This window comes from Plasmodium falciparum (genome assembly GCF_000002765.6).
Source record: "Plasmodium falciparum 3D7 genome assembly, chromosome: 14".
In the NCBI taxonomy this organism is placed as follows: Eukaryota; Apicomplexa; class Aconoidasida; order Haemosporida; family Plasmodiidae; genus Plasmodium; species Plasmodium falciparum.
In genome coordinates, this window is record NC_037283.1 from 849,183 (window position 1) to 865,000 (window position 15,818).

Consider the following 15,818-nt stretch of genomic DNA (forward strand, 5'->3'; position numbering starts at 1 on the left):
TCATATATATATATATATAAATATATATATATATATATATATATATATATATATATATATATATATATATTTATATTTATATATTTATATATTTATATATTTATATGTTTATATTTTTATTTATTTATCCATGTATGTATATTTTTACGTATGTTTTATTTTTGTAGTGTATACCATTTGTGCTATAATGAAAAAGTAAATGTTTCTATATGTACACTTTATAATTTTCATAATTTTGTACTTAACGTTTTACCTTGTTACATCTTTTATGCTCATCATTTGGGCATCTTAACAAAAATTTTTTGTTATATAACTTTTCAAAAACATAAATAAAATGAAATATATATATATATATGTGAATATGTTAAAAAATTATAGAAGAGTAAAAATAAATATGTACACGTGATATATAAAAAATGAACATAAGTAAAATCAGACACCCATATGTAATATATATACATATATTTATGTATGTATGTATGTATGTATATTTTTTTTTTTTTTTTTTGCTTAAAAAAATGTATTCATTTAAACATTTAAAAAAGTATTATAAATTTTAACAATACATAATATATATTTGTATATATGTTTGTATATTTATTTATTTATATATACATTTGTATAAATAATTTTCATTTATATTTCCTTAAATTGATCAGACTTGTTCTTGTGATGAAATTTAAGCAGAATTAAAGAAATGAATAATGATATGACATAAACAAAATCAAAATGATATTTCAATTTAAATAAATTTAATAAGTTATTATTAAAGAATATATATAACATTTTAATTTTTTCCTTAATAGGTAGATAATCAAATAATTGTATACAATAAGCTGAGAAATATAAATCCATAATTTCACACATTAACAGAATGGCTAGATTTGAATATAAAGATGATTTTGTTGAATATCTTAGTTTTATAATTTTTTCCATAAATGTTTTAAGATTAGTAAATATGAAACATAATAATAATATGGATGTAATAGAGATAACATAATTATCTAGATTAATATTTATATGAACAATATGTAGAACATTTTTTAATTCGTTAATAATAGAGATGTTCATATTTTTTGAATAAAATAACATTAATACATGCCCACTACTATATGTTGAAATAAATTTATAATGTATTTCTATCATATATATGATATAACAGGTTTTTATAATTTTATATACACATAATATAGACATTATAATACCTAGTATATATAAAAGTATACCACAAAATGTTGTACTTTGATTTATGCGTATCTGTTCTTTAATAACATCATCTAATAAGAAATATAATTTCTTTATCATATATTCTAAAGATTTTATATCTTGTATTAAAACTTGTTTACTTTTTTTATTTACATTATCTTTCCTTCGTGTGAAAAATTCCTTAACACTTTGAAGCGTTTTATATGGTTTCTGAAAACCATAAAAAAAGGAAGATATAACGGATTTTCTAATAAATCCTTCCCATTTATAATTAAAACTATGAATATTATTATTATCACAATTGTTTGTATTATTATTATCACAATTGTTTTTATTATTATTATCACAATTGTTTTTATTATTATTATCACAATTGTTTTTATTATTATTATCACAATTGTTTTTATTATTATTATCACAATTGTTTTTATTATTATTATCACAACTGTTTTTATTATTATTATCACAACTGTTTTTATTAATTGTGTAATTTGCTTCCCTGTTCATATGTATGCTATCACTAATTTGGTATCCTTTTCCACCCATATTATTTTTAGAACCTTTAAAAAGCCTTTTAAAGGAAAATATAGGATAGTTAAAAAGAAAGAAAGTTTTGTATTTACCATTTTCATATTTATATTCCCTCCTATAATCATCCGTTACTTTATTTTCCAAAGATATATTTTGTTCTTTTGTTTTAAAAAAATGAAATTTTTTTTGATATTCCATATGTGTATCATCTAATAAATCATTTGATGATTTTATATTTCTTTTATATAAAGAATTATTACTATTTATATTTTGATTGAATGATGATAAGACACATTTTTGATTAAATGAATTTTGTTTACTATTTCTTATATATGAATAATTTTTTATATGATTATTAGAAAATATATTTATAAAACAATCATCTTGATTATATTCATCTATACAACTTGTATCTTTCTGTTCTAAATCATTATTCTTATATGATTTTATTTGTTTATTATTTTGTTTTTTACATTTATTTTTAATTCCATTTACAATAATAATATCATCCATACTATAATTTTCACAATTTATTTTTTCAGTGATATATAATAAATTATTATTTGATTTTCTTTGTGATAATTCCGTTATATTAAACAAACTAATAAAACTGTTTTCTCTTTTAATAAATGTTTCATATATATCTTTATAAATGGATTTATAATTACCTAAATATAAATTACATTTTTTATAACTTTTAAAAGATGTAAAAAAAATTTCCTCTTTTTTATTCTCCCTGTTTATTTTATTATTATCCTTGTTTTCATAATCTTCATTTTTCATTACTTGATGATTCTTATATGTTCTATGTATTCCATCCTTTTCATTATTACACAAAATCGTATTTTTCATATTGAATGAATTTACGTTGTTATAGTATTGTTCATACGAATTCTTGGAATTATTTATAGAGATCTTATTATTTTGAAAATAACGAGTGTTTAGATTATTTGTATGGTTCAAATTTTGATTCACATTAACATAATAATAATAATTATTATTATTATTGTTATTATTGTTGTTATTATTATTATTGTTGTTGTTATTACTTTCTATGTTATCATTTCCCCTTGAAGTAGAACTTCTCAAAGAACTTGTCATACAATTAGTTGTATTATCATCATTATGATAAACATTTCTACATTCATTTATATTTTGTAGTTCTATATCGTTTCTATAATTATTATAATTATTCGAATGATTAATATATTTATAAGAACTCATATTATTATGTATATTATTATATTCCCTTTTTTGATTTTCATAAAATGGTTTTAGCAAATGAGGATGGTACTCATATAGTAAGAGTATTTTTTTTTTTGAAGACAACTCTTGCTTTATGAACTTAATTTTTTTCTCTATAACTTTAACTTTTTTAATATTTACAAAAAAAAAAAAGTTACTTATATTACTATATGGTGAATATAAACTAGTAAATGCGGAAAGAGCACTAACGATAGTCATGCCCGTTACAGACATATAGGTTAATAGATTTTTCATAAAATTAAAAAAGAAAAAATAATTATTTTTATGATTATTAATATTATATTCTTCTTCAAATTCTTTATTAATTTCATTAAATTTATCTAATAGTATGGAACCTATATTATATATATCTGACTTATCATATATATCTTTATTATTTTTTAAAGTCAACATTGATATTTTATAAAATGTAAACCATATAATAGGTAATAGAAATATACATCCAAATATAAATTTATATAATTTCTGTTTATTTTTATATTTTATTTTATAATTATAATTTTTCATCTTTTCAATTAAATCTTCACTTACATAAAGTAGCCTTTTCATAAAATGTGTTTTTTCTTGTTCTTTATCATGATATTTTTCTTGTCCTTTATCGTGATATTTTTCTTGTCCTTTATCGTGACATTTTTCTTGTCCTTTATCTTGATTTTTTTCTTGTCCTTTATCTTGATTTTTTTCTTGTCCTTTATCTTGATTTTTTTCTTGTCCTTTATCTTGATTTTTTTCTCTTTCCCTTTCTTTTTTATCTTCTTCATTTGGTGAATGGAACTTTTTTTTTTTCTTTTTATTATTTATTTTAATTAATGTGGTATAAAAATATTGAAACTTGAACAAACTATTTGATGTCTTTTCATCTTCATATGTTACATATGTATATATTAAACTTATAGGAATTATTATATAAATAAATAATATCATAAGACTTATATCTATATACCATATAAATAATTGTAATCTTGTGGCTATAAAACCGGTTATCTCAAATAATATCATAGAAAGAAGAGATAAGCATAAAACAAATGAACAACAAAATATTATTTTTACTAAACTGAAACTATTATCGAAATCTTTAAATAAAAAATTTTCAAAAAATAGACATCCTAATATGCACAAGGACACATGATAAAAAAATAAAAATATTATGTTACTATTAATCATACTTTACACTTTTTTTATTTATCTTCTTAAGAAGAACACTATACAAAACCTTACAACAACAAAAAAAAAAAAAAAAAATAAATAAATAAATATATATATATATATATATATATATATATATATATATATATATATTTATATATATATATTTATATATTTATATTTATATACTATACACATTAATTTATATTTTCTTCTTTATTTTTTATTAACCCTTACATATCTTAATTATACATATAATTGATCCTTTTTATTATTAAACGAAAGATATTTTATGACATAATATCATATGTATGTTATATTCTTTATTTGTTTGGGAAAAAAAAGAAAAAAAAAAGAGTCATATTATATTCTTGGACAATATATATATATATAGAGATATATTTTTAAAAATTTAAATCTTCAAAAGTTCGGCATTCTTTTTATTTAAAAACATAAAAACTTTTATAAGGAAAAATAAATTTATACATAGAATAAAGAATATAAATAGCATTAAATATATTATAAATTCAAAATAAAAAAGAAAAAAAAAAAAAAAAAAAAATTCAAAATCACACATAAAAAAGGACACATATATAATATATATATATATATATATATATATATATATATATTTATATTTATTTATTTATGTGTATTTAATTCAGTATATTTTTAACCATGTAATGGAAAAAAAAAAAAAAAAAATATACACATACATAATATATATACATATTATAACATTTCAAAATTTTGAATGATAAACTAGGCAAGGAAAAAACATCCAAGAGCACCTAAAAAACCATCGTGCTTAGGAAATAAAACTTGGGGTAATATTTCTTTATCCTGAAGTTTCTAAAAAATATAAAAAAAAAAAAAAAAAAGAAATATATATATATATATATATATATATATATATTTGTATATAATTAATCTATGTATAATAAATAAAACTAAAATGATAAGTAAATTATATTATATTGTACAAATTTTTTAATATATTGCATTATTTATTTATTTATTTATTTATTTTATTTTGTCCTTTACGTAATGGTAAGAAAGATAACTATTCATGTCCTTGTCATTAAAATGAATATCTTTAACATTATATAATTCTCTTTTAATTGTATTTTTAGCAATATTATTTTTTAAATTAATATCATTTATCTTATCTACTCCATTCATTTTTGAATTAAAATGAAGATAGTAGTAATAAACTCCATGTGTAAGTGATTCCATGATATATTCATTATTGCTTATATATTTACCGGAAAAAAATATTCTAAAAATAAAATTATATATATATATATATATATATATATATTTATTTATTTATTTATGTCTATTTTTTTTTTTTTTTTTTTTTTTTTTTTTTTTTTTTTTTTTCTCTTGAGATCTACCTTTTTACATTGTGCATTTTTGATAATAGATATACCATATATCCTATATTATATGATACCATTTGAATTAAACCCTTGGCTACCTCATGATGTATAGTTTTGTTATGTCCATTGTTTTCTTTTATTTCCTTTAAAATATTTTTTAAACATCCAAAACAACTAGCTAAAGTATTTGCATGAGTACATCCATCTACTGGAGCATCTCCAATTATATGTTTCATTTTTAAATCAAATGATATATTTTTATTTTTATCTTCAGCACATTTTATTAATTCTTCAAAGGAAATATTATCTAATATAATTTTAGCTAGGCCCATAAGGGTGCCTCCCCCAATAGCTGTACCAGCTATTCTTTGATAAGAATCATATCCATTAGATTTAAGAATGGAAATACCTGAACCAATATTTGCTATAATAAAAGGATGGAAAGGAGAGGTTATTTTTACTGGTACTTTTACATTAAGAAATCTTTCATATCTAAAAAATGATTTATCAACACTAAATAAAGTATGGATACCATTCATAATACAATTCATTTCATCTTTTCTACTGCACGTAAGTATCATATAATTATCATTATTATTATCATCATTATTATTATTATCATCATCATTATTATCATCATCATCATTATTATTATCATCATTATTACCATTTTTATCAAAGTACCGTTTTTCAACATATATTTTTATTGTATCTGAAGGAAATTTATCAACAAATTTTTTATCAAACAAAACTTGTCCCTCAATAATTTTACTATTAAAATTATTTATGTCATCATTTTTATTCTGATCATTACTTTTTGTACTACACACGAATATACTAAATATAGATAACTTTTCATCATACAGATATTTCGATACATATATTTTATTATCGCCTTTATTTATTTCCATTCCTAATTTATGATAAAGTGCTTTTTCTAACACGTGATAAAAATATTTATGTGCCCCTCCTCCTGTTAACGTTATTTTTTTTTTAATTAAATTATTTCTCAATAAAAAATATAAAGTGTCATCTAACTTAGATATGTCAAAAAAAGTCAAATATATATTCTTATTTCCATTCATTTTTATCATCAAGTGTTCTGTATTTTCTTTTATATTATCATCATGTATATATTTATGATTTACATATACAACTTTTATTAACGTACCTCCAATATCTAGCGAACAACAATCATCCTTCTTCTCGAGGACATTCGAAATGTTTAATTCGTTTTTATACTTTCTCATATTATAATCAAATATATGTTATATATATATATATATATATATATATATATATTATTATGTATCATTTTTTTTTTAAGTATATATGAATTTATATACATACATATATATATATATATATATATCTTTTAATTATAAACTTTTCTAAAAAAAAAAAAAAATTCCCTTTTGTAAAAAATACATATTATATATGAATTTTTTTTTTTTTTTTTTTTTTTTTTTTTTTTTCTTTAGTTTTAATGCTTATTCGTATGAATAAAAAGGTTTAAAAGATAAATATACATATATAACTATTCTTTAAAATATCCATAAAAGGAACAATTTTTTTTATTTTTAGCACCCATTTAAATAGTATATATTATGTAGCACAACAAAGTATATATAATTATATATTATTATAATATATATATGAAAACTTTTCAATGTGTAACGTTTTGCTAACTAAGGAATGATATAGTGATAATATATACATATTATTATTCTTTGAAATAATATTAACAAAAAAAAAAAAAAAAAAAAAAAAAAAAGAGGAAACTAAGAAGAAAAAATATATATATGTTAGTTCATAGTAAAAAAAAATATGGAATATATATATATATATATATATATAATATATATATATTTATGTTGAAAAATAATTAATTTGGAAAACGCCTTTTATTTTATTATGATATATTACTTAAGAATAAATTAAAAATTACCCTCTCCCCCCAAAAAAAAATTAACAAAAAATACAACATAAAATACATATGTGAAATATGTTGAAGAGTTAAAATGAAAAATGATATATGAATTTGTAAACCTTTTTAGAAATATATTTATTTATATAACACTTCAACTAATATATTTGTTTATATGTTATATTTTTTTTTTTTTTTTTTCCTTCTACCTATTATTATTTTATATAAATACCGAGGTGTAATCATTTATATGTGACATTATATATATATATATATTTATATAATCAGGACTCATATATATATATTTTTTAATTTTTATAAAAAAAAAAAAGAAAAAAAAAAGGACACACTCTTTAATAAATCTTAGTATCAAATTCTACTTATATCTTTTTATTTATTGTTCATACACTTTTTTTTTTTTTTTTTTTTCAATATATAATTATATTATATATAGTCCTTTTCTTTGTATAATACTTAAATATTTTTTTCTTTATGAAACTTACATGTGCTCAATATTTAAAAGAAACAAAAATAATCAAAAAAAAAAAAAATAAATAAATAAATAAAATATATATATTTATATATATATATATTTATATATAACATATGGGACACACATGCAACTGTTATATGTCCTTTTGTAAATTTTACGATAAAGGAAAAAAATTAAAAATAATGATATATATTTCAACCATAATTATTTTTTATTTAAAATATTTTTTATAATAATTCTACATTGTTTTCCTTAATATTAAAAAATAAAAAGTATATATATATATATATATATATATATATATATATATGTAGTATTTATTTTTTTATTTTACGTTAAATAGAAAAAAAGAAAACTAACTAATAACGCCATATTGCATGGACATAAAAACATGTTGAAAAAAATATAAATTATAAATTCGCATGTGCCCAAATTTCTTTTATTTTAATCATATAAATTGTGATTAAAAAAAAGAAGCATCAGTAAAAGTATGCATATAAAAATAATGTATAAATTATTGTTAAGCCATTTTTTTTTTTTTTTTTTTTTATCCTTCTTTTGAGTACTCAAAGAGACCTATAATATTTATTTTTAATTCTTATTTATTATTATATGATATGTATATTGTTATTATTATTATATATTCCTTTATTTTTTTAAAATTTATTATTTTATTATATTTTTATTTTTCCCCTTAATTTAAAACACACAAACAAATAAGTTAGTTATTTCTTGTATATAATAATATTTTTTTATTATTCACAATTTTCTTTAATTTTATAATAAATTCTTATATTTATTAAATAAACATTATTATATTATATATATATATATATATATATATATATAAAGAAAATATATATTTTTTATATTATTTTGCAATACATTTTATAATATTTATATATATAGCAACAGAAATTAAATATTTTATTATAACAGATATAAATATATATATATATATAATATATATATATAATATGAGAATGCTTATTTATATTTTTTATTTTGTTTTATAAGGAATAAAATTAAAATTATTTTATTTTTATATTTTAATCCATATGAAAATAAATATATATATAAAATATTATTTTAACACCTTTTATATGAAATGATAAAAACAGAAATATATAATAATATATATATATATATTTAATATAATAATATTTATTGGGTATTTTTTTTTTTCATGATGTAGGAATATATTTATTTTATATAGCTTTTATAAAATATATAAAATAAATATATATTAATATATATAATAAATGTTAATAATAATATCATAGAAAAAATTAAAAAAAATAAAATATAATATAATTCCATATTGAAAAGTAAATATATATATATATATAATATATATAATATATATATTATATTTATATTACCATTTATATAAAAAATTATATATTAATATTATTATTATTACTATTTTATTTTTCTACCTATATTTTAAGATAACCATTCAACTGATGCATGCATTTAACATATAAATAAGAAGAAGAAAAAAAAAAAAAAAAAACTAACCTTAAATTTTTCTCTCTTACATAAAAAATAATATGTATTTATTTATATAAAATAATATATATATTTATCATACATATTATATATATATATATATATAATAATATTTTTTACCTTTAAAAAAGAAAAAAAAAATTGAAATAAAATATTATTTTTTATATATATACATATATTAATATATAGATCACATTGTTATATAATAATTTTTTTTTTTTTTTTATAATAAACGTAAAAAATTATTGTTGCAAAAAAGGACCTTGATTATTCATAAACAAATTACATCATAATTATATATATATAATATATATTAAATATATATTATTATATATATATATATATGTATATATATAGTTATAAATAATATTTATATGTATACATATTATATATATATATATAATATACATTTCTTGTAAAATCTATAAATATATATTTTATCTATATTATTATATATATAATATATTTAATATAATATATAAAATCAAATAAAATAATAATAATCAGTTTATTTTTATGAAGTTTATATTATAATAAATATTAAAATAATATATATAATATATATATGTATATATATATATACATTTTACATATATATAAAATAATATTATAATATATATTTAATAAGAATAAATAAATAAATAGAATATATATATTGAAAATAATTTATACTATTTTTTATTTTTTATTTAATATTTATTTTATTATAGAAATATAAATATTATAATATATAATATATATATATATATATATATATATGATATATATTTTTTTTTTAAAGTAATAAAACATTTTTTTATTTATATATATTTACATATATATATTTAAGAATGATGTTCCCTTTATGGGTTTATAATATTATATATATATAAAGAAAAATTAACACTTTTATATAAAATTTTTGTTAATTTTTAATATTTGATAATATAAAAATATATAGTTATGTATATATATATATATAAATATATAGATAGAGATACAAATATAAGAATTATTATATATATTTTAATAATTTTTACTAATATATTTATATATATATATATTTTTTTTTTTTCATTTGATATGTTTATTTATATATGACTTTTTTTTTTTTTTTTTTTTTTTTTATAGTATTTTCTTTATTTTATTTTTTTTATAAGTATATAATATGTTTTTTTCCTTATTCTTTTTTTTCTATTGAACAGTTGTGTATATATATATATATATATATATATATATATATATGTATACCTAGTTTGAAATATTAGATTCGTATATATATTTTTTTTATTATATTTCTTTTTTGAAATATTACATATTTTATTTATATATATATATATAATACATATATATATATTTATATAGTTATAGATTTTAATAAATAAAATGAAAATACCGTTTTTTATTTTACATATTTTATTATTACAATTTTTATTATGTTTAATACGTTGTTATGTGCACAATGATGTAATAAAATTTGGAGAAGAAAATTCGTTAAAGTAAGTCTAGAAAGGATAATTAAAAAAATAAAAAATATGTGTATTTTATGTAAACATATGAATATATATATATATAAACATATAAACATATAAACATATATATATATATATATATATATATTTATTTATTTATTTATTTATTTATGTGTTCACCTTTTAGATGTTCACAAGGAAACCTGTATGTGTTACATTGTGAAGTTCAATGTTTGAATGGGAATAACGAGATAATACATAAAAGATGTAATGACGACATAGAAAAGAAATGTAATGGTAATAATAAATGCATATATTTTTTTGAATATGAACTTCGAAAAAAAACACAATCCTTTCGAAATAAGAATAGTATAGAAATAAGTGAATGTGTAGAATCGGAACAGAACGAAGTAAAAACATCTACGACTTGTTTATTAAGTAATAGTTTTATTTTAGATGAAGCATTTATTCAATATTTCTTTTTTATTAAGAATAAGAATGAGGAACCTGTTATTTGTAAAGATGGTAATATAAATATTAAAAGTGCACTTTTACATTCTCCCTTTTGTGAAATAAAATTAAAAGATATATCAGAATATATTAGAAAAAAATGTGATAATAATAAAGAATGTTTAATAGATCCATTAGATGTACAGAAAAATTTATTAAATGAAGAAGATCCATGTTATATTAATAATTCGTATGTGTCTGTTAATGTTGTATGTAATAAAGAAGAAGAAATTGGAGATGAAAGTACAGATTCTAGTTCAATGGAAATTCAGGATTCTACATCTAATGAACAAGATGAAAATGTTAAAGGAATGAGTTCATCACAAGAAATGAATTCTAATAACGACGAAAATAAAAATCAAGATAATGAAAGTGATGATGATGTTAATAATAATAATAATAATAATAATGATGATCAAGATGAACAAGGTAATGATGGTGATGTTACCTCTTCTATGAATAAAAATGAAGATAACAAAGATTTAGAACATGGCTCTTCAAATGATGTTAATAATAATACAGACACTCTTGTTAATAATAAAGAAAATAAAGAATTTGTATTAAAAGAAAAATCAAGTTTAACATCTAAAATTAATAAAGAATTAGCACATAGAACCGCTCTTTTTAATAAATTAGCTGATAATATATCCTTATTATTGAATAAAAAATATGATTCCTTCGAAATTAAAGATGTATTAGAAGATAGATATAATGAAATGAAACGTGATGCAAATCCAGATGTATATTACATTTATTTAATGGATACATTAGATATAGAAAAAATAGAAGATATAAATTTAGAAGAAGTTAAAATGTCATTATTAGCTTCCTTAAAAGAAACAATGAATAAAATAGATACTATAGAAAAGAAAATTGAAGAATTCAAAAATAAATATATTTCATTATATAATAAAGTAAAAACTACCATGCCAGAACTTTTCGATTTAAATGAAGATTTAGTATTATTATATAATGATTTCCCTTTCGATAACGGTATGATATCATCTGATATATTCTTTAAATATAATCCAAGTGAAAATATTATGGATCATCAGGAAATGGTAAAAAAGGGTTCTATAACGGAAGACGAATTAAGAATTGTTAATGACCTTGAACCATTAGATAATTATAGAAGAAGAAAAAGAATTACAGAATTAAGAAAAATTCTTGTTGAAAAATTAAGAATCTTATATTTAGAAAAGAATAACTTATTTAATACACAAGCTAGTTGTATCAAATCGTATTGTTACAAGAACCCATTGAATCTAAAAACACTAGAAGTATTATTAAAGAAAAATTATTATAGATTAAAAGAAAATAAAGATTATGATGTTGTATCAAGTATTATACAACATCTTGATAATGTCGATGCAAACAAGAAAAAAAAATGGCTTACACATGAAAGAATACTTAAAAAATTACAAGTACTTATAGCTGAAGGATATAAAAGAATAAACGAAAAAGAAAAAGATATCGATAGAAGAATGGCTGTATATAATGCCCTATATGAAAAAGCACAATCTTATAATTTACAAAAATTATTTAATGATAGTAATGATTTCTTAAAGAAATATGCAATAATGGGTAATTCTTTTGATGATGGAGATGAAGTATTCGGAAGCCAATCATCCAACTTTAATATTTTTGATAGTAATAACACTGATCAAAATAATGAACAAGAACAACCAAAACAAGACGATCAATTACTAAATAATAATAATGATGATGTCCTATCAGAATCCAATAACGAAAATAAAGAGAAAACAAGCGACGATGCAACTCACAAAGAGACACAAGAAAAATCAGATCAAGAACCTTCACAAAATATTCAAGAAGATAATAGTGATGAAAAACATGCAGAAAATGAGGAAAATGTAGAACAAATTGAAACAGACAGTAACGTTTCTGAAGAAGCTAATGACGAAAATAAAGACAATATGCAAACAACAACTGATGAAGGAACTGAAGAATTACAACAAAATGATGAAGATGCTGAATCTCTAACAAAGGAAAATTCAAAATCGGAAGAACAAGAAAATGAAGATTCAACAGATGCTGAAGCTATTGACAAAGAAGAAGTAGAAACAGAAGAAAAAGGAAAAGATGAACAAAAAAAAGACGAACAAAAAGAACAAGATGAAGAAGAAGATGGCGAAAAAGAAAATAAACATAAATCAAGTGAAACAACCAACGAAACAGTAACTGACATTGAAGAAAATAAAAATGAAGTAAAAGGTGAAGAACACCTACAAGGATCAGAACAATCAATAGAAGCATCTGAATCATCTCAAAAAGATGAAACTAAAGAAACAGAAGATAAAGAAGAATATGTAAATGCAAATGATGATGAATCTAGTGAAGAAGATACGACTCCAAATGAAACAAACAAAACTGATAATGGCAGTTCATTTTTCTTTGCTATGAGTAATGCACTCTTAGTAATTTTACTTTTATTATTTATAGAATTCCTATAATTTCTATAAAAATAATCTACATTTTTTTTTTTTTTTTTTTTTATAATTTGATTATATAAATTTTTTATATTAATTATTATACTTTGATTTACGTATATATGTATGAATATAAATATAAATAAATAAATATATATATATATAAAACATATTTATATTTTCTCATATATACATTTATGCATTTATTTATATAGTTATTTATACATACATATATATATTATATATATATATTATATATATTATATATATATATTATATATATATTTATTATATATATATATATATATATATATATATATATATTATGTACTCATTTATTATCTTTTATTTCAATTTTTATTTTTTTTTTTTTTCAAGTGAATTTTAAATTTAATTTACACACTTTTCATAGCATTGAAAACTATTTATATAAACTTATATGTATATATATATATATATATATATATATTCATTTATATACAATAACAAAAATTGAAATAAAAGAATAAAATAAAAAAAAATATAATATTCATGATTTAATATTTTGTAAAATATAATTTATTTTCTTACAATTGTAATAGTCTTGTAAATTCATCTTTTTTTCTTTGATTGTTTTTTTTCAACTTATCGATCTTATTTTGGTATATAATATTTACCTATATAGAAATGAATAAATAATTACACATATATATATATATATATATATATATATATATATATATATTTATGTATTTATTTATTTATTTATTTATTTATATTTATTGAATCCTTATTTTATGTTCACGTTTTATATTATTTCATATTTTATAAACAATTGCATACTTCTGCAATTTCCTTTTCTGAATTTATTTTTTCCTGTTCCATCATTTCTTCAGTATTTATTATTTCTTTAGTTAACGAATTAATAGAATTATTTTTTTTTTCTATTTCTTTATGAAAATTATTTAAAATATCATTCTGTTTCATTTGTTTCTTCAAATTAAAAGCAAGTGATGACCTGTTCAGGTTGTTCAAAAAAAAAAAAAAAAGAATTTTTTTTAAAATAAATAATTTAAATATGACAAATGTGCAGTAGAACAAAATATGCTGTGGAAATATGTGTATATATATATATATATATATATATATATATGTATGTATGTATGTTTTTTTTTTTTTTCTTACTTAACCAATTTGTGGTATTCAAATAATAACATAATATTATAATTGAATAATTGTTTTAGAAGAAGACCCCTTTGAAAGCAAGTGACTGAAATCTGTTTATAATGGTCATACATAATTTTATAAGATTGTAAGAACACATTAAATATATTATATATATATATATATATATATATATATTTGAACCTGTCTGCATAATTCGGTTAATATGTTCAACAATTCATTCAAATACTCTTCTTTTATAATCATATTTTTAGAATACATATTAGATAATACTTCATATATTCTTTTTAGACACAGGACTATATCTTCATCATTTGTAACTCTGGAAACATATGAAATATGCTCTGCTTTTTTTACTTTTATACATTTACTTGGAAATATATAATAAATTGGATCATTGAAAAGAACACTTTTACTATCATTTTTATATAGAACATTGGATTTTAAATTTTTTCGAATTTCCTCAATAACTCTTACGATATTTTTATCTTTCATTGTTTTATCATCTTTTGAATGAACATTCTTTTCGTCTTCCTTTTCTATTATTATAGGGTTCTCATATTTTAAATATTTATTGTATTCGCCTAAATAATCTTTCATTTCGAATTAAAGCATGTGAAAATTTTCAAAAAATACATCAAAAGAAACATATATATATATATATATATATATATGTTAATATTTTATTTATTGAATTTTTAAGTTGGAAAAAAAAAAAAAAAAAAAAAAAAAGAAAACATTAATTTTGTTACATAAAAAAAAAAATATATTTTTTTTCTT

General features: G+C 17.8%; 4 protein-coding genes across 4 annotated transcripts; 1 reads left to right on the plus strand and 3 right to left on the minus strand.

The window, feature by feature from the left end:
- Positions 1–636: 636 nt before the first annotated feature.
- On the minus strand, positions 637–4,167 carry PF3D7_1420500 (protein GPR89, putative; the record flags this gene model as incomplete). Its single annotated transcript, XM_024473356.1, has 1 exon — positions 637–4,167. The coding sequence occupies one exon, from the start codon at positions 4,165–4,167 to the stop codon at positions 637–639; it is 3,531 nt and encodes a 1,176-aa protein (XP_024329201.1).
- A 744-nt stretch (positions 4,168–4,911) lies between these two features.
- PF3D7_1420600 (pantothenate kinase 1, putative) lies at positions 4,912–6,781 on the minus strand (the record flags this gene model as incomplete). Its single annotated transcript, XM_001348337.2, has 3 exons — positions 4,912–5,001; positions 5,194–5,428; positions 5,547–6,781. The coding sequence occupies 3 exons, from the start codon at positions 6,779–6,781 to the stop codon at positions 4,912–4,914; spliced, it is 1,560 nt and encodes a 519-aa protein (XP_001348373.2).
- A 4,047-nt stretch (positions 6,782–10,828) lies between these two features.
- Positions 10,829–13,898, plus strand: PF3D7_1420700 (surface protein P113; the record flags this gene model as incomplete). The annotated part of the gene is made up of 2 exons (XM_001348338.1): positions 10,829–10,941; positions 11,102–13,898. 2 exons carry the CDS (start codon positions 10,829–10,831, stop codon positions 13,896–13,898), a joined length of 2,910 nt encoding a protein of 969 aa, XP_001348374.1.
- A 542-nt stretch (positions 13,899–14,440) lies between these two features.
- Positions 14,441–15,638, minus strand: PF3D7_1420800 (dynein light chain, putative; the record flags this gene model as incomplete). The annotated part of the gene is made up of 4 exons (XM_001348339.1): positions 14,441–14,530; positions 14,697–14,871; positions 15,039–15,130; positions 15,222–15,638. 4 exons carry the CDS (start codon positions 15,636–15,638, stop codon positions 14,441–14,443), a joined length of 774 nt encoding a protein of 257 aa, XP_001348375.1.
- Between the last annotated feature and the right edge of the window lie 180 nt (positions 15,639–15,818).